Source organism: Choloepus didactylus, chromosome 9 (genome assembly GCF_015220235.1).
Source record: "Choloepus didactylus isolate mChoDid1 chromosome 9, mChoDid1.pri, whole genome shotgun sequence".
Lineage (NCBI taxonomy): Eukaryota > Metazoa > Chordata > Mammalia > Pilosa > Megalonychidae > Choloepus > Choloepus didactylus.
Genome location: NC_051315.1, coordinates 56,061,842 through 56,083,081, shown reverse-complemented (window position 1 = coordinate 56,083,081; position 21,240 = coordinate 56,061,842). Strand labels below are relative to the sequence as shown.

The window sequence follows — 21,240 nt, the reverse complement described above, 5'->3', positions numbered from 1 at the left end:
GAACATGTGGGAATCATTGAAAACTGCAGGTGAATCCCACTTTAAAAACGAGAGAGGAGGGAAAAATTAAAATGGGTAAACAGGTAAAGGTGATTACTGATGTGACAAAATGATTCTTTACAAAAGGCATCATTGCAGAATTAATTTAAAGGGTGAATTACAGGTAGGATTTTTCCTCGTGAAATATTTCTGTGTGAGTGAGCTGATGTTAAATTTTAATACATCCTAGAATGCTGATAAGACCTCTACCCTCCTGTAGGTATGGTAAGCTCAGTTCCTAAATGAGACTTCAGAGTTTAAAACTTAGCCAATAATTTTTCTTACTTTCTTAATTCCCAGAACCTGCTAAGATTTATCACTTACCATAAAGACCATAAATAATGCAGCTGTTTTCAGTAGAAGGAGACTGTCTGTGGCATGAAATAAGGCATGGGTGGGTAAGGACCTGGAAACATAGGTCCATGTTTGGGACTCTTGGGCCTGCAATGGTGTGTCCAGAAATCAGACCTAAAAGCCTGTCCTTTGCATCTCATTAGAGGGAACAAATCAGTTGGAGCAGAACAAATGGTACTGATGGTCCTTGCTGGAGCTGTTCTATGACTAAATGTCTGATTTATTTATAAGTTTCCAAATTAAGCCCTTTTATTAAAGGATGGTGATGTTAAAATTTAAAATATCCCATTACTCCGTTTCATTTAACTTTGTTGACCTTAGGTATTTAGGGAATGTTTTGCTTCCTGACCTGAGACGAGTCCTATTCTCAAGGCAACTGAGCTCCAGAAAAGATATTATGGAAAAATGCATAAGCTCACAGTTGATATTTCTGTTCTTCTAGTAAAGCCATTGTTTTTCAGTACCTTGAAGAGGAGTCAATACATTTTTTCTTCATTTTATCATTAGAAGATACAATAGATAACAGACTCACTAGCTTTGAAGGCAAGATTTTTAATATGTGGATTATTCCAATTAATTACCTGATTGATTTTGTGGACATGAATTCTCTTTCCATTATCTTCATACATTTTAATAAAGACAAATTTGCAAGAAAAGATAACTTAAAATTAACTATAGCATGTGGATCACTTGCTATGGTAAGGATGGACAGTGAGTTCATTGGAGGAATAACATCTTCTAAAACTGTGTTGCTCAATACAGTGATTTAAATTTAAATTATTTAAAATTAAATAAAATTAACAATTAAGTTCCTCAGTCACACTGGCCACATTTAAAGTGCTTAATAGCTACGTGTGACTAGTGATTACCATATTGGATAGCACAGATGTGGAACATTTTCATTATCACAGAAAGGCCTATTGGACAACATTTCTATAAAATGTTTGATTTTAAATGAAAAATAAGATGTGTAAATAACAATCATTTATGTGCACGAAAATACATGTACTGCACATATTTCAATATTTTAGCAAAATCAATAATTGGAAGGATCCCACCACTTTAAGAGGAATAGAAAATCAAAAAGAACAGAATCCTCAGTTTGTTTTGTAAAATCTGTCAAAGGAGATGAATAGCTATTATAAGAATAAAGAAGGAATTTAGCTTTAATGGAGCAGCATAAAAAGAGAAATACAGCAGATAATTCAAAGGTTTATTACAAAAGCCTTGAAAGAGTGACTTGGAACGTATATTTTATCTGTTAGCATTTTACATGTTGATGACTTAGAAGATTAACATTAAAATTATGGCTTAGAGAATAAAAGTGAAAAGCAAGGTAACCGTCATATAAAAAAATCCCAAAGAATATAAACTAAGTAACACTATCCAATCACCTGTGCTATCAGAAGCATCATTTTATCTAGAGGTTTTCAGTAGAAAAATAGATTTTTTTATACTACCTACATGTAACTTAGACATCAGTACCTGACATTCCCAATATTCACTCTCCAACTTAATGGTTTTTAAAAATCTAAAGGAAATTTGCCAAATCAGATTGCTATTACTACAATACAAATAATTCACACCACTTCAGCTGATTTCTCTCTCTCTTTCTCTCTCACACATACACACACATTTATTACATCATCCACATATTTCAAACTATGGGTTTGCCATGTTTGATATTTGATTTCAAATGAGAAAAGTTTTCCTAGAATGCCTGGAACAACTAACCATTAGAGTACACCCCAAAGAAAATGTGAATGGAATGCATCAACATGCCCAGTGAAGCATGACACCAATGCATAGGTGAGGAAAGTGGAGTAAAGAAAATAAGACGTAGTGAGAGCAATTAAATGCAACCTGGAATGGATGATCAGGCCTAGAAAGGACAGGTGGGGAGAATCATGGTGCCTTTGCACCTGCATTGGATCCACAGTTGAGCACAAGGAGTGGGACTAATCTAATGGGCATTTCTATGGCTGAGCCCTGGGATGGATTTATCAGTTTACACTGGTTTTGCTAAATTCTAAAAAGTGCAAGACATTATGAAGCTGCATTTTAATTATTGATCATGTGTTTTTTTCTTTTTTTAAAAAAACCTCATGTTTATGAGAGAGTTATAAAAATTACCACCTTCAAGTATGAAAGTCTTGTGACTATGTAAGATTTTTAACTTGTTTGTGAGGCCATCACAGTAACTCAGATGATCATATAACTGATATCCTTGAGTTAACACACTTTATTCAGATACAGATATATATCTTCTTAGAATAAATTTCATATCTTTGCAGAACAGCAATATCATTATACTTTTTTATTGTGTGGGCTTTGTTAAGTTTATACAAAGCCCGTTAAAGTTAACTGTAAGTATTTAAATGTCTCATAATAGTCCCATTATAGATAGAAATTTGGGGCATCATGGAAAGAATTAAAAATATCTCATAATGATATAATTTTTTTTCTTTTAAAGGTAGTGATGTATAGGATTTAGAATTCTTGTGCAATGTACAAAGTAAAATAAAAAAAAATAAAATAAAAGCTGCCATGTTTATCCTTAGCGCAATTTTCCCACCCTGGATGTTTTTTCCATCCTGTATTTTCAAGTTTAGCTCTGAACATTATCAATGTATCTTGAAATGTGAATCTGAGCTCACTTTTAAATTTAAGCCATATCTGATTCTAAATAACAATTTCCCACAGAATACATTTTCTAAGCTTGCAAATTAAAGAAGCTTCTGCAGACCTTTGCATGGAAACCATAGAACACACAGAGTGAGAAAAAAGGTGTAATGAGTTGAGCTAATTATCTCAAATAACGCCAATCAGTTTGCCCACCTCATTTTTGCCTACCCATGTTAAGATTTCCACAAGCCAGCATCAACAAGGCATAATACATTGACTAAAACTTTCCTTTTTTGTTCTCTGTTAATCCAATTAATTTGCATTCAGCCAAGTGAACATAATGCTTAATCACAGGCCAGGAATATGTGGAGTAAATTCTTGTTTTTTTCTCCTTTGTTAAATTCCAGGAATATGTGCAGTAAATTCTTTAAGACTCACATACTATTCATATTAGTATATCAAAATGAATTGAAAATGAAAAAATAGAGATTGAGATCCTAATTTACATCTATTTAGCACTCCATGCCCAGTCCCTCAGTGGCAACCTCCTCATAACTCCTCTCACATTCATGTCCCACTATACATCATAAACTTAAACCAAATGGAATCAGAATGGGCTAAACAGTGTGCAGATTACCCGAGTTCATTCTGTACTGTCTTATATTGCTTTTCAAATTTAATGTGCATACAAATTACCTGGGGATCATGTTAAAATGCCAGCTGTGATTAAGTATGTCTGGTGAGGAGCTCATGATTCTGCAGTTCTAAAACCCTTCCAGGTGATGCTGATGTGCTGATCCATGGACTACATTTTGAGTAGCACAGTTTGAAAGCAGAGTTACATGTGCTTTCCAAACTGTACACTGTTATATCCCTAGAGGATTCCACATTGTTCATGTTAACTGGCAAATTGATAGTTTGTTATATATACTTGAAATGATATCTTAAAAGTTCTACTAAATATGATTTTTAAGAAACATCACAAATATTATAATATACACTTCCTGGCTAAAATGGAGAAATACAGAAAGCACATAAACAGAACTGATAAGCAAAATCTGTTTTTTCAATAAATCATTTATATTTTACACTTCTGTCATTGTTGAAAAAATATTAATAGTGCAATTTGTAACATAGGACTTAACTTTTTAATGACATTTGTAAAATATTAATCAAATTTATGAGGTTCCCCCTAAAATATGACACTGTCATGCCACATTTTATTCTGAATTCATTAAGCACATTTAGTTTAATTGCCTGAAAAAGATGCTGAAGGCATTTAAATTTTTTTTTTTATTTTGCCACTGACAGGCACTTGTATTTCATCCTTTTACTGCCCACAGACAGAGAGACCAATACATTCCTTTCTTTTTTACAAAAAGAAGAATCAGATAATGGTCAAATGTGTTGTTTCAAAACCCTAATTCTAAAAATATTTGGTTGTACTGGTTTATGATCAATTAAAAGATATTTTATTTTTATGAAATCTAAGTCAAATATTATAGAGTCAGAAGCATTTACATATATCTGTATTTTTCCTGAACTGTTTCCTATGCTAATATGCAGTCATTTTCCCTATTAATTTTTACATGAAACCCTCATATATTTTCTTTATCAATCACTTGTGTTGTGCAAGGTATGATCCCAAGAAATCACATCAAAATTTTATGCTAACCTTCGAAGATGTAATTTTCAGATGACATCTTGTCAAAAGATGTTTCTCCACCTTTCTTGTCTGAATCTTTCACAGAAACGTTGGTCTGGCTCCTGGGGTGACTCTTAAATGTTGGTGAACACAAACTTCGATCAATTTCCATTTCCTGTTAGAAGACATTAAAGGAATGCATGTTAAAAAGCTATCAGTGGGAAACAGATGTGGTTTTCAGGGGGTTTAGAAGGCAGGAGAGAGAGAAGGAGGGGGATTCTATCATGAGTGATGCTTTCCAGTATGCTTCGGGTTACATTTTGATAACTTTACAGAGAACAGCAAATGCGTATCTGACACTTAGTTTACTTTTCCACTGCTGGTTCTACTTCTCAATTAGTTTTTCTTTCATGTGGCTTTTTCTCTCCCTCATAAGAGAAAGAAAGTGGAAATAAGGGTCACAGTACAACATAATATATGTTAATAGATGCAACTTCCTAGGACTGAGAAATGTCGCTGAGGGAATTTCAGAAAACAGCAATATATCAACATTATATGCTTAAGACAGAAGGAAATGAGTGTTTTAATGTTATGCTCACCCTATAATGATAATCTTAGCAATTATAGAGTTCCCAAATTACAAACCAATTCAGCCATCATATAGTAAGTACAGTTTCTCATTTCATAAAGATTATGAAATGACTTTCATTGGCTAGTAATTCAAAAGTGGAGAGATAAGAGACTCCTAAAGAAAAGAAGTATCAAGGAGATTTAAATATAGGAAGTCTAGTGTTCCTCATTTGATAGACGGAGTAATATAATCTAGGAAAACAAACCAAGTCAATCTTACTAAAAGTTTTAAACAAAAAATTGTGAAATATGTAAATGACCTAAGATAGCCAAAGAAAGAGTGTTTTTTTGTTTGTTTGTTTTTTAAATCAAATAATATGTTGAAAATATTTTCACTAGCTACTCATAAGACTTAGATTTAGATTTAGGCTTTGTTTTCCAAATGGCAATTAAAACAATGATGTGATGAATTGTTGACCACTTTTGGTACATTTGAAATTCACTGGTATGAGTAACTCAAGTTTGAGAGACAGCTAAAGTCTCCAAAACATGAGATTCAAACGTCAGAGCTGCCATGGCATGTGACAGTGAGTCCTTTAGCTAGTGAACAAACAGAGCTAACCACCTGCATCCATCCTCAGTTCATTCTGGTGTCCTCTCCCATGGTCATATATGACATGGATGCAGTACGTTTGTCTGCTTTTCTTTTGTCAATTTAATCCAACTGCTATCATTGGCAAAAATAAAGAGAAATTGAACATGCTTTAAAATGTGGTGCTTCTTGTTCAAATATTTATATTTGATCAATTAAATGGTGGAATGCTGAACATGGCTAGAGATTTAGACTGGTGATGTGAAAGAATAGTACCTATGATTCATGTAGAAACACGGAAATGTGATTATGTGAAATTGAGAAACACGGAAATGTGATTATGTGAAATTGTTTAAGCAAATGTTTCAGCAATTGAAACATTTATACCATATTGGTATAAAAAGCCAATATGGTATAAATGGAATTTATACCATATTGGCTTTCTCAATTTGGGATTCACAAATACCAATAGTGTATAATACACTGAAGCAGTAAGTGACACCACACACAATCCATATGTGAATATAGTGGGCAATAATTATTTCCAAGCCTTGATTATCAGGTCTGAGTCATTCTGAGGCAAGTTCTTCAGGGCCCTGGCAAGGGACAAGTAAGGAGGAAGCTATGCAGAGATGTAAAAGCGCTTTTCAGATGTGATTGAATTGAGCTGTTTCCAATCAAAGCAGTGATCTCCTTTTATCTCTTTTAATCTGGTTTATGCATTGTGCTTCTACAAATTATTTACTTTGAGTAAAAATGCACAGGCTAAATTAAATTCACAAAACACCTGTTTGGAGGAAAATATGTAGCACTTGATAGTGAGAGAATTGGATTCAGGCCCTCCCTTTGCTATAATTAGCTGTGTGACCCTGCACAAGTCATTTGACATTTCTGGGACTATATTATCTCATATATTGTGCAAAGAGATTTAGTCACTAAACATCCAATATTCAACAACCAAACACTTGTAGTGAAATTTTATTTGACATAACAATCAATGTTCTGAGACAAAATAAAATAAAGACATATTGTTTTTTGTAGCTTGCAGTCTAGCAAGGGAGACACATAGTAATGAAGCACAACTATGCACAGACTAGGAAGGAGGGATACACGAAGCTCTGAGTGTCTAAATGGGGTAAAAACCTATTGAGGAAAGTCAGACAAACTTCACACCCCTCCCCGAGGAAAAAATCTTTAGTTGGTATTTCAAGGATGAAGAAGTTTAACCAGGTAAAGAAACTTGCAGGTGGAGAGGACAACATGTGCAAATAACCTGTGCTGGGAGGAAGCCCATTGAACAGAACTGTGGCTGGAGCAGAAAGCCTGAAAGAGAACATGGTGCTGGATGACCTACAGAGTAGGCAGAGGCCAGATCATGAAGGACCTAGAAGTCCATATGACTGGAAAATCACTGAAGTAACTGTGTGTGTGTGTGTGTGTGAGAGAGAGAGAGAGAGACAGAGACAGAGACAGAGACAGAGGCAGAGACAGAGAGACAGAGACAGACAGAGAGACAGAGAGACAGAGAAAATAAAGTCTGTAGTGTCAAAAGCTCAATCTACCTTTAAAGCAGTTTCTCAGTCTCAGTGCCATTGAAATTTTGAGATTTTGGGACAGATAATTTTTTGTTCCTGTTCTGGGCATTGTAGGATGTTTATTAGCATTCCTGGTCTCTCCCCCTTTAAGCCAGTAGCATTTCTTTACCCCCCTGTCATGACAATCAAAAGTGTCTCCCAGTTGACAACACAACTTCTCCCAGGGGGAGAAGAGTCACCCCAGTTAAGAACCACTGCTATAGAGTAGGATAGATGGGAAGTATGTTAAAATATTGTGGGAAGATCAGGTAGTATCCTATTGCAGTAGTCCAGGCAAGTAATAACAATCTTGATGGAGATGGAGAGACATGATCTAAGTTGAGAGCTATTTAGGATGTAAAACTGACAAGGTTAGGTAATGGATTGAAACTGAGATAAGATGAGATGAACGAGAGAGAGAGAGGAGAGAGAGACAGAAAGAGAGAAAGAGAGAGACAGATTTCAAGGAAAGTTTTCATTTCTTTTTCCGATGTGCACCACTAAATGGGTTGTGGTATTATAAAATGATATCAGAGTACCAGAAGGGGACTGGTTTAGGAGAGAAGATCATGAATTGTATACTAAGATGCCCAAAAGGCAGTTGGATGTATAGTTCTGGAACTTAGAGGAAGAATATGAATTGAGCAAATAACCTATGAGCTATCTGCCTTGTAGTGATAATTGAACCCATGGATATGGATGAAATTGCTTAAGGGGAGAGTATATAGACTGTGATGAGGAAGGGGTCCAGAAGCAAGCCTTGAAAAATGCTTCTATTTAATGTTAGAGGAGAAAGAGTAGAGAAGAAGAGGGTGGAAAGTCAGGAGGGAAGAATATTTAAACAACATTGAAATTTTTTCAGAGATATACTAGATAAGGACTTAAAATATCCTTTGAATTTAGCAACATGGATATAAACTGTTCAGCAAAACTGCTTTGGTAGAAATAAAAGGGTTGGGCAGCAGACTGATGTGGGCTTGAAAAGTTTAGTGCCAAAGTGGAGGGGAGAGATAGATCAGTAACTAGAAAGATGTGTTTTATTTAGTTTTGTTTTAAAGGGAAAAACTTGCATATGTTGAAAAGCCCATAGGAAGGATTATATGAGATGGCTAAAGTACAGAAGAGAAGGAATAATCAATGAAATAAAATTTCTGAGAAAGGCAAGAGGATATAACCAAAGATGGGAGAAAGGAAAGGATTCTTGTTGTAACTGAGAGGAAGATGAAATTAATTTAGCTGTAGATGACTGGCATGCTTGGTATCTTTTTTTTTCTATTGTTTAAAGCAAGATATAATTTTTTACAATCTTCAAAATGTAATGATTGCTCAAAAAGAACTTAACATAGATAGTAGGCACTAATCATTGAGTAAGGAACATATTCACTTCAACAGTTGAAATATTAAAAATGACAATAAATATACAGTTTTAAAATAAAAGAACAAAAATCTTCTCTTAGCACTAAAAGCAAACAAAGAGAATAAGAAACAGGAACCAAAAAAAAAAAAACACACACACACACACAAAAACCTAACTTCCTCTTTGATAAAATTATCAGATATCTTACCCCCACCCACAATATATAAAGAAGGATATCATACACAGTGAAAATAAATGCAGTGATGGTAAAACAGAGGCATGGGAAGACGAAATGAAGATGGCTATAAATCTCACACACAGTCAGCAAATCCCAGTTCTCCAAAGTAATTGGCACATCCTAAGGGGGAACCAACAATCCCTTGTTTTAAACAATAGCAGCCTGTGTGATTGCTGGTAGCCAGAGCTTCCTGGGTTGATCTGGCACAAAAGAGAAGCAGCAAATGAAAGGCTGGGGGATGATTCTGAAAGAGCTATTCCCCAGACAAGATATATTTGCAGGACATGCTTGGTATCTTAAAGATAAGAAGATTCCAGTCTAAGGTCATCTGTTCCCCTATGAGTATACAAGATCTAGTGAGCATAGGAGAGTAGGGGATGGAAGAGGAGATTTCTCTTACACTTGAAGAGAATGGAGAAATTTTCATTTCATTGCTTTGGGGAAAAGGAGAGTGAGACGACCTGGGCTGTGTAGCTTTGTCATGAAGCTGTTTGAGGTTTGTAATACCAAATTTACAGGGCAACCAGTAGACCTTGTTGAGTGAATTTGTCTGAAATGTCTCCACAGTTCTACCTCAATCAATGAGAAAGTAGATAGCTGACTTCAGCCAGGGAAAGGTATTTTTGAGGAAGAAAAAAAAGAAAATGAGTGTTGCAGGGTAGGCTAAGTTGAAGGGAGAGGACAGGCAGAAAGCAATTTAGGTTACTGTGGAGAGAAGTGAGAGAATAATTGAAATGATACACTATCGATTCCAAAATGGATTAAAAAGGAAGAAAAAAAGGGAACAGTGGAATGAAAGACAGGAAAACAATCCGTTGACTGGGATTCTTGATGAGTTTAAAGAGCAATTAAAGAGTGAATGGTTGGCAAAGCAAACTGGAAGGAAAAGTGACCCAGATGTGCTTTGGTGCCATTGAAAATAGAGCATTACAGGCACTAGGAACCAGGCTACACCATGAAATTAGGGCCAAAGTGGAGTAGAGAAGAAAGTCATTAAATAGGAGAAATCTGGGAAATCAGAGGCTGTGATAGTGTCCTGAGAGAAATAGTAGAAAGGCTTAGAAGGCAGAGCAACACTGTAAGTCAAGTGTCAACATTTCTGAGGGGCCGTTAATTGATGTTAAGTAACAGTAATGAAGAGGGGTAAGTTTAGTGCAACTGACTGGCATGAGTCTAAAATGAGTTTTTAACAATAGGGTAGGAGAGGAGTGAGTGGTCTGGAAGAACAATGGCCTCCAGATACACAAGGAGGATTCAGGGATGGTGATGTTTTCAGGGGAGAGCTAGGTTTTCAAGGAAGCCTTTGGAGAAGAAGTTGAGGACTCAGAGAAGGTCGTTGATTATGAAGGGGAAGTTCCAGAGACACTGGTGGAAGCTCTGGCTTAAATAATATCTAAGTAAATAAAATATCTCAGTAATGTCTACATCTTTTCTAGTTTTAAGACACAGTGAAACCAGGAAAGTAATGGAAAATAGGGGAAACTTAAGCTTAAAATGTGAGATTATTGTTCTTTGTTATTTATGTACATTTCTTCCTTTAACAGATGTGTAATTATAATATTAGAAGATAAAATGTTTTTTAAAAATGTGAGAATGAAAAATGCCAACCTGTAATGATGATCAAATATCTACTTTACAGGAGGCCATGGAGCTATAGGATCCCTAGAAATAATCATAACATCTTACCAGGAATTTCAAATGAATGTGGGAGGCCTTATTGCTTTATATTGTTTTATATTTGGACTTTTGGTTATACTTCAAATGCTGATTTATCTCATATACACTCCCAGACTTGACAGGTTCTTACATTTGGAGAAATAAAAATATTGATATAGAGAAACATAAAGAAGTTTCACATGAACAAAAGGAGCAGGTCAGAAAGGAAGGAAAATAACCAAAATATGGGAGACAAGAGAAGAAACCTCCTCATAATGAATTCTGGTGTAATGAGGAAAGACTATTCCAGTCATGGCGTGGTTTCTCACCTGGTTTTAACAAAATCCTTCTTTCTCATTCATGCCTTTGTATTTTTAAGCATTTCCTCAACCCCTGTCTTGGAGGGCTTTACCTCCTCCCTCTGGGTATTAAAAGTGTCTCTTCCGTCATTACCCAACTCAGTGCAACCTCCTCTATGATGCTCTGTCAACCATTCTATTTAACAATCATCTTTCATTCACTGAAAACATTTTGAACACTAAAGTGTCAAGCACTTTTTGGAGACTGTGAATATAAAGATGATTAAGATATGGGTTGTGTCCTCACAGTCTAGTGGCAGAGAAAGATAATCAGTTGAGCCTTATAACACAAAAGGGAATGCGTAATAATAATAATGAAATGTACAGGGCATCCTGAACACACACAGGGAAGAGTCCTGAAAGCTTCATGAAGAACATTCTGTCAGAGCTGAATCATGGGTAGGAGCTGCACTTGATCCTGCATATAACAGAAATCTGTGGAAGTGAATTAAATAGGGTTTACAAGATTAGATTTGTATTTTAGATGGATATCTCTGTCAGCTGTGTGAAAAACAGAAAATAACGGGATAAGATGCAACATCTTATATAGTAAGTATGGTAAAGAGTCTATTTAAATTTCCAAATGAGGGATGGGAAAAGCCTACAATAACATAATGAGAAGAGGGGTGGAAGGAAGGTAACACACTCACAAATATTTAGGAGAGATCACAAGGCACCCAATTATGCAAGTGAAGAATTCTTGCAGCTTCCAACTGAGTTTCTCGGAATGCTCAATCTTGGGATGATCCCTCTCAGAAGCCATCACTATGCTTTGAGAAGTCCAAGCCACTTGGAGAAAGCATTGGCAGGTGCTCCATTCTACAGCCCCAACTGATTCCCCAAGCTACAGGAGCATCAGCCACTCACAGTGTATGTTAGCCATCTTGGATGTCCAGCCCTGTAGAGTCTTCAGATTACTGTAGTCCCAGCTCTCATTTGACTGCAACTGCATGAAAGATTCCAAGTAAGAACTGCCCAGATGAGTCAAGTCAATCCACAGAACCATGACAGATATAATAAACTGTATTAAGTCACCAAATTCAGGGGTGGTTTGTTAGGCAGTAATTAATAACCCAGAACATACTATCCTCACTCGCTTTATCTCTTTTGTTCTGCTCCTTTGGCCCTCATTTTTCTGCTTGGAGATAAGAAAACTGAAGAAAAAGAAATACTGCTTAAAGAAACCATAAATCCAGCATTTGCTGAATTGTGCCAAGTGCTCGGCTCTACATTCATCTTTTTCATGTAATCCTTTTAATAATACTATGAGGTAGTTGTATCATAAAGTCAAAAATCTCAAGCGCTGCTTTCACATTTTATATTCACACTGAATCAAGGAATGGAAGCAAGAAAAATAGGCAAATATAATAACTAGGTTTGCAGAAATTATAATCATTGTCATGACATTATCACAATCTATTGCACACCTCACTCATCCAGAAAGACCTAAGGAAACCATCTGGCGTGCTCCCTCATTAACCCCAGTTGTTAAAGGATTTAGATGTTGGTTTTAGCATCTGGGTGAAATGGGATGCCTGATTTTCCAGAAATGTCTCAGTGACTTGGCATTGAGGACCCTTTAGCATAGCTCCACTGAGTCCCATCAGCCTCCGGGGCCATCCACTGGCTGTTCTTAAATGGCAGCACTTGGTTTCTCCTGAATCACCTCTGACTTTCTGCCTCTCCAGCTATGTTCATATATGTTGTCTAAAGAACACACTCTGTCATGCCCCCATTTGCCATCTTTTTCTATAGAAACTCTGTCTTTTCATTTGAGGCTCAAATGCCCCTTTAGGAAGCTTTCCTCAAATGCACAGCTAAAAGCAATCACTCTCACATCCGAGCTCCTATTGTATTTGCAGCGTTCTTAGTGCTTTTTTCTCATTCTGCATTGCACTCCAGTCATTTTTGACATATCTTGTTTCCCCCAGTACACTGCCAGCTCATTAAGCATAGGGACCATGCTTTTTTCATCATATAACCCACATAGAATCCAACGTACAGTCTTCTTTGAAAATTGCAGATACTTACTAGATGTTGTTGAATTGACTTGAATATTTTCTGAGGTTTATATTCACATAAAGCATTCACAGAAAAATACAATCTAAAAATGTCCAAAGACGGAGACAGCATTTCACAGAGTGAAAGGGGGCACACACAGGCTACTTCCCCCACGGAGAAGAGGAAAACTAAAATTTATATCTCTGTGCATGATGAACCAAAACTTTACTGCCAATACTTTTTAAATTTCCCTTTAGATAGAACTCAGCACCTAAATTTTCCTAATAATCTAATAAAAGTAATTTTATCATCATTTTCAAAATATAAACTTACATGAGAGAAACAACAGGAATACCAAAGCAATTGTTTATAAGGAAGAAAATATGCATTTTTTCTAGAGTACTATGAAACAATTTTTAGAAAATTGATCATCTGTTCATTCTCATGTTTCTATTACTCCTTCCAGAATGGGTTTATATATTAAATAACAAATCAAAGTCTCTCCTTTTCCAGGGGAGAAAATGCATGGGCAATTTTTACAAATTTCAAATTGTTTTCATCAATCTTTATTGGCTGCATAGCTATAAAATCAATGCCATCCATATCACTCCTGTGGGTATTCTTTTTTCAAGTTCCACAGTAGCCTGTTCTGCTCCCTTGCACTAAAATAACACATCTGCCTGCATTAATTAATTCAGTCACTTACTAAACTTAGACCTAGGGGAACAAGAATATAACTTATCATTGAATATACCTATTGAAGTGAGTAAGTTCAGTAGCTAAAAAAATAATAGATTTATTTAACTAGTTGAGTCTGTATGGTCAGACAGAGAATTCTTTAGTAACCACTATTGACTCTATGCCACTCCTATTGGATGAATTAAACTGAACAGCTGTCAAAGTAGTCTGTACTCACAGTCTTCGAATGCATATTTACCTCACCATCTATTTACACTGCATTGGGTAAAGAGCTTACATGCGATACAAGGTATTCAGACCCTAAGTTCTGAGACAAAGCCACAGTCAAAAGGTTTTGTAGTGATTTTATTACCTTCTGATCAAAGGAAGATACATTCTTGAAATGCTGAGTTTTTCAAATATGTTCCCATCAAGACTGCCAGTATTCCAGTCAATTTTATTAAGCCCTGACAGACATTTATGTCCTCAGCACAAATTAAGGCACAAAGTCTAATAGATGTCCCTGGCCTAAAGACCTAAAACGAGAAACCAAAAATGCATAAATAGCATTGACTCTATGGGTCATTTTCTTTATATTTTATTTTATATTACACTTTAATTTCTTTTCATTTAATTCCAGGCTCATCACTTAAGGCCATTCTTTACCTTGACTTTAGTCCCATAGAGATATAAAGACATCTTGATATTTTATCATTCCGGCATATTATTCCTAAGCCTGAGATATGCACTAAAATTCTACCCAACCTTTCTTCTTCAGAATTCCTGAATTAGAGGCGAAGGTCCTCAGGGATGAAGACTAAGTCTCCTCCCTCCTTGACCTTCCCCTCTTAGTGCCCCGTACAATGTTAGGAATAGAGAAGGCAGGCACAAAGAAATGTTGCCAAAATCAAAGACAGTTTCTTGAGTTTCTCAAGATTGTTTGATATGATGAACCTATGGATTTCTACTGCATTATGAAAAATTGGATAGACATGTTCATACAAAAAGGAGCCTTTTATGCTTAAAGCCGTGGCCAGTGGGATGCCGTGTGATAGCGGACCTCATGACAGCTTCACCACAGGCAGAATCAAGTCCCTTCAGATGATTCTATTTAGTGCCTGTTCTTTGCCAGAGAGGGCAGTGAGCCTGGCTATCCAGATCAATACTGTTACAAGGACTTCACTTCTGGGGCTGGAAACAATGTCACTATTAGCCATGGAGCCTTAGAGAAGGCCTTCAACCTTCCTGATACCTGTTATTTCTCTCTAACATGAACCTGCTCCTCCTCACCTCTCCTAGAATGTGCAGATGGGTACAAAACAATTTGTCACGTGTTCATCTCTGGGCACAAAACGTTGTGCTGTGCCCTATACAGTTAACTAGAAGTCATTATTGCCATTTTATAGATGGAGAAAATTAAGTACAGAAAAGTTACAAATTTAGTCCTGGTTCATACACCTATTTTTTTGTTGGGTCCAAGATTAAAACCCACATGTTCCAGCTTTTTAAAGAAAATAAGCTGCATATGTGTGCACCAGCATTTAAGATTCTCAGAAGAAAGGCTGGCAGGGCAGGGCTGTGGCAAGGGGGAGCTGATTCAGGTCTTACGGTCATGTTTCCTAGTTTCTTTGGATTAACTGATTTCAGTTAGACACTGGGCTATGTACATCATTATTTATTTATTTATTTATTTATTTTTATTTGCAATGGCCCTAACAGAAAAAATGCTGCAAAATTGGAAGAAGTATATTTCTAAGTTCACTGAAGTCCTCTACATGCAAAATTAAAAATCTTACAATTTATTGGAGCTTTGAATGGCAGAGCATGTCATTATGTCCCTTTGTTTCTCACCTCCTTAGATGCCATGTTTGACTTGCTGTGTGCTTAAGAAAGCCTGTGGCGTTTTATGCTCAGGGAGTACTGAACACAAATTCCCCAGGAGAAGCAGAATTTTATTGCTATGTACCCTTATTTTCATGCTGGCATCACATTTAGGCAGTTAATTTTCCATATAAAGCAGAAATACTGCCTTCCTAGCCTTCTCAGTCAAGAATAAAATTCTGCAACTTACCCCAGTTACTCTCATTTGCTTAAATAGGTCCCTAAAGTATTTATGATTATCTTTATTAGTTGGAGCCTATATCCAGTCTTAAAAGAATTCTAATGAAAAGAAAACTTCTATTAAAATATTTTAGCTAGTTTCAATTGACCATATTACTGGCAATGGAAAAATCCCTAATGGCTAAACCTTTTAAAGCTAATTTGCTTGAACACATTTTAAAACTGATGTGCCATTGGAGATTTAGGTGTTAACATGCAAAGTGTTTTCTTTCTCTATTTTTTACATTCATTTTTATTTCATTTCCCCTTAGCTTCGGAGAAGTGCGGTAACTCGATATGCCTTCGAGTTGCGTGAATGAGATAAAAGGACCAAATAAAACAAATTTCTGCATTCAAATTATAATACTATTTTAGTTTCCTAAATGCTCAAACAAATGCTACACAAGGGGTTGGCTTACACAATTGGAATTTATTGCCTTATGATTTTGAAGCAAGGAGAAGCCCAAAATTGAGGCATCAGCAAAGTGATGCTTTCTCCCCAAAGACTGTGGACATTCTGGGGCTGGCTGCCCATGATCCCTGGTCCTTGTTTTTTCTATCACATGGCAAGGCACATTGCCTTCTCCCTTATCTTCTGGATTCCACTGACTTCCAACTTCTGGATTCCCCCCATAGCTTCTCCTTCCCTGTCCAATTTCCTTTGCTAATAAGGACTTTAGCCATAAATTGGATTGAAGTTCACTCTCATTCAGTTGGGGCAAACCTTAACTAACAACATCTTCAAAGGTCCTATTTACAAATAGGTTCATAGCCACAGGACTGGGGGTTGTGACCTGAACATGCCTTTTGTAAGGGACATGATTCGATCCCCAACACATAAGAAACTATGCAAAAAATGAAGTGAAAATGTGTGTGTGTGTGTGTGTGTGTGTGTGTGTGTGTGTGTGTGTGTGTAGGTTGTGATCTAGCAATGCTCAGAGTGAATCTATGATGTTCACCTAAGGAGCACACAGTTCTTGACAAGAGAACACTTCACATAATTGTGCTGAGTTGGGCTGACATGGTGAAAAATGGCTGGAAGCTAGTCAGACTTGGGTTTAATCAATCAGACCTGGGTTTAAATTCCAACTTCACCAGTTTCCAGCTTAGTGAATTTGAGCCAGTTATTTCACCTCTATAGGCTTCCATTTCCTCAACTGTAAAATCATGATACTCATGCTCAGTTTGGAGTGAATACTACATATGATATTTGGTAGGGTAAACATTCAATACCAGATAGCTATCCCATAGATATTTCAATACACAATTTTGACAATCATCAATGAAATGCAAAGAAGGAAACCATGTTTTCCTAATTCAGAGACATTTAAGAAAAGATTTCTCAAGTAGTGTCTTTGATTTCTGGCTGGGAACTCTCTTCTAGACATGAAACTGAGTAATCAGGCAAAATGTGAATCTCGTAAGGTAGACTTATATTTATGTGTTAATTATCTCATGTTGGATTTTATTAAGGATACTGAGATATTTACACTTATAAAGTTTCTGGCTGTCCATATTTTATAGAAGACAGAGTCTTCTAATTATCAAAAGTTTGGCTTTTATCTTCTTTCATCTCTTATGTGCCATGGAACTTTGGTTGTATCATAAACACCTTTTAACACTTTTCCTTTCCCATAAATTGAGGATAAGATTATTTCATACTTACTGTAGTGATAATTAGAAAAATTATTTAAAACAATGCCTATAAAATGTCCTTGATACCTTGGAAGCACATAAGCTATCATTCAAAGTTAAAATTGTTCTGAATCAAGAAGTAGAAATATTGAGACTCATGAATATATTGCAGTCTACCACAGTATTTGCACATCCTAGGGGATATAACACTCAACACCACAGAGGAACAGATGGCAAAGAAAACTTGCTTAAGTCCTTCCCTCCTTCGAGACTGTGGTCTCTCCTAGAAATAACAATGTGGAGTTCTAAGAAGCCAGAAATGGCCCCCAAGAGAAGAAGTCCATGGAGTGGCACTGAAGAAGTGCCATAAGGACCTCATCTTTTCTAAAGCTTTTCCTGAGCGAGTTCTTATTTCTGTATTACTGAACTGCAGATGGCCCAAAAATGTCGAGGGAAAGCAGCTCCACTGAGATTGAGGTAAAACCTTTTAAAGGCTCAGTGAAAAGTGGAAAGCATATTAGTACCCTATAATTTCTCATGTCTTAGAGGCTCGTTTTATAAATCCCTATGAACAATACAACATGCAATTTTAAATATAGTAGCACAGAAGGGGAGCCTATAAGTAGATTATCCATATAACATCTTTATGCTGCTAAAAGGGAAACAGAGTGCTCTTATAGGCCAATTAGATCAGCACTTCGCATACATGACCAAATGATGTTTAATACTTACAGCAATGAGGGAGAGAATCAGAAATGAAATCATACTATAAATAAACTGCTGAACTTTGCCATGCGCCATATTAAGAAAATTTCAATTTTCTTATCTGTGAAACTGTGCTTTGAATTATGATTATTTATGTAGTATTAGGAGTCATTGTGGGCATCATAAGTGAAATCTGTGCATTCATTCAGCAAACATTATTGAGCATCTTTCAAATGCCAGAAACTTTCAAATATTGAAATTTTACAAAGGTGAACAATCAAGAACTTGTCCTTCAAGAGCTCACAGTCTTCTTGACTACTTTAGTGCTTCTCAGTGGCTGATGTGTTTCTGAGATTGTGTTCATGTACTGAACTGTCCAAGAGATTCATATATACTCTCTCTTAACTCTGTTTCATGGTTACCCCTATAGTATTTTATTCTGGTTTTGTTTACATTACCCTAAGTAGATCCATGGTTTTTTTGCAGCAATGGCTGAACCTGTACCCCTTCCTCACTTAAGATAATCCTTTGAAATGCAAACTTAAAAAACAGCTACTTGTAACTCCTATGACTATAATCGCTCATGTGCATTGGTCACAAGGTTAGTCTCAGATCAAAGAGTCGTAGCCATCATTTTGTCAGTTGGCAGTGTGCTGTCAAACTGGCTGTTTTTAAAGAATACACATTTGTAAAATGGGAGAGCATTTGAGAAGCTAAAGTAAAGAGGGTGGATTTAACAACTATAATTCTATGGAGACTGTTAGGTCTACATTATACTATTATTTCTTTTCATGCACATAAAGAAACTATAAGGACAGAGAGGTGAAGTTATTCAACCCAATTAAAATATTAATAAAATACAAAGGAATTGCACCTGTTCCCTCAACGAGTTCTCACACCAGATGAAGTGGAGCAGGAAGGAATTATTTTTTCTGCCAATTATATGAACTTACTTGCACCTGCAGCCCACCCTTCCCCCTTTTCTACAGACAAAGAGGTATCCTCTTTGTGTCTAAGGTTAATTCTCTTATATATGCCCTGGTTCTCACATCCTTTTTCATGGTTCTGATCTCTGGATGTTGCTGGGGCCCCAGCCTACACTGCTTAAATGGGAATCCTTGAAAATGGGGCCAGGGATCAAGAATTTTATGAAAATTTCCCAGATGATTCTGATGTGCAGCTAGGATGAGAACACTATCATTTTGTCTTCTTAGGCACCTTACTCCACAGTTGTTCAGCTTCTCTATTGTACCTTGTCAGAAATATTATTCAAAACTTGGAAATAAAGAAAAAAGAATGGGCAGCAGGTTGCTGGAGGGTGGCTCTTCCCTAAGAAAAGGGAGGGGGGTGTTGCCCATCCCATGCACTGCCTGTGGCTTTTGATTAGCAAATTTGGAGCGCTAGATTCCAGCTCCCAGAACAGCTACAGATTCAACCTGCCCAGGACAGAAAGCAGCAGGAAGCATCCATCCCAAACCTGCCACTAGCAAGGGCAAAAGTGGGGCTGATTGAGAGACACAGTAACTTCTCAGAGCAACAGGGAACAGTTGCTGAATGGCAGCATCTCTCCCAAAAAGGCAGAGGTTGGGGCAGGGGGTGGCAGGGTCTCAGCCCAGTGCAGTTTATGGCTGTTTAGAGAGGTCAGATCCCACAGTCTGGGATCTGAGGAACAGTTTCAGTCCACCCCAGCCAAAAGCAGTCTCTGTTTCAACCACACCCCTGGCAGAAGAGGTATCATTTGAAAACTAAAGGAACAGCAACACCTTAGGACTGTGGGGAATACATGGCAGAAGAGCACTATCTGCTGGGAAAGCCAGGAAAACACAGAATTGGGGAGACATGATAGAGAAGATTGGTGTCCTTCTGGGTCTCCTCTCCAGGGCACTTTGGGAATGATTTACACCCTCTTTGTGGCTTCCTGGGCCTGTTCTGACTGGAAGAAGCTCAGGAAGGTCCTCTACAGGGGACCCTGCTCCCAGAATCAGCACTCCAGGTAAAAGCAACTAGTGATAATGAAAGGAGGGTTAAAAACATATAAAGGCAAATAAAAAGCAAACAGAACAGATTAACATTCACAGAGGAGAAACAGGGGAAGGGACGCTTTCTACTGGGGGTGAAACAATTGCACAAATAGTGCAATCTCAAAAATTGTATCATATATCTAGGGCAAGAATCAGATGAATAAGAGCTGAAAAAAAATTGATCAAACATGAGCTATTCTGAAGGTCTAAAGCAAGGTGAACCAAGTGTCAAATAAGAGCTTTAGCACAAAGCCCAACAACAGGGAAACCATAGTCAAATGAGAGAAACTGACTTTCACAATGAACTCACCAAGAAAATCAGATGCCTAGAAACAAGCAAAATATTACAAGCCATACAAAGAAACAAGAGAATGTGGCTCAATCAAAGGAATAAAAAGATACAGGATTTGAAACAACTAATCAATAATGCTCAAGCAAATATCCTAAATCAATTCAAGGAGATGAAGGAAAATATGGCAAAAGAGAAAAAAGATATCAAGAAGACACTGGGCAAGCATAAAGAAGAGTTTGAAAGCATGAAAAAAGAACTGATGGGAATGAAAGGCACAACAGAAGAGATAACAAATACAACAGAAGCATACAACAGCAGATTTGAAAAAGGAGAAGGAATGATCAGTGAACTAGAGGATAGGACATTGAAATCCTACAGAGGAAAAAAAACAGAAACAGAAAAAATGGGAAAAATGGAGCAGGGTCTTAGAGAATTAAAGGACAGCATAAAGTGCACACATAAATGTGTCATGGATATCTCAGAAGGAGAAGAGAGGAGAAAAGGGGGCAGAAAGAATATTTGAGGAAATAATGGCCCATAATTTCCCAAATCTTATGAAAGATACAAAGGTACATGTCCAAGAAGCACAGTGCACTCTGAAGAGTATGAATCCTAATAGACCTCTCCAAGACACATACCACACAAAATATCAAGTGCCAAAGACAAAGAGAATTCTGAAAGCAGAAAGAGAAAAGGATTTATCACATACAAAAGACAATTTCTCATCAGAAACCATAGAGGCAAGAAGGCAGTAGGTACTAAAAGAGAAAAACTGCCAACCAAAAATTATTTATCTAGC

The 21,240-nt window shown here is 36.8% G+C and overlaps 1 protein-coding gene across 3 annotated transcripts in view; it reads right to left on the bottom strand.

The window, feature by feature from the left end:
* The window catches only part of XIRP2 (xin actin binding repeat containing 2), a 310,207-nt gene that overhangs the window by 128,749 nt on the left and 160,218 nt on the right, over positions 1 to 21,240 (bottom strand). For all 3 annotated transcript variants that reach the window (XM_037849930.1, XM_037849929.1, XM_037849928.1), the window contains exon 2: positions 4,694 to 4,838. In XM_037849930.1, the coding sequence (XP_037705858.1) occupies positions 4,694 to 4,838 (145 nt within the window). The remainder of the gene's footprint in view (positions 1 to 4,693; positions 4,839 to 21,240) is intronic.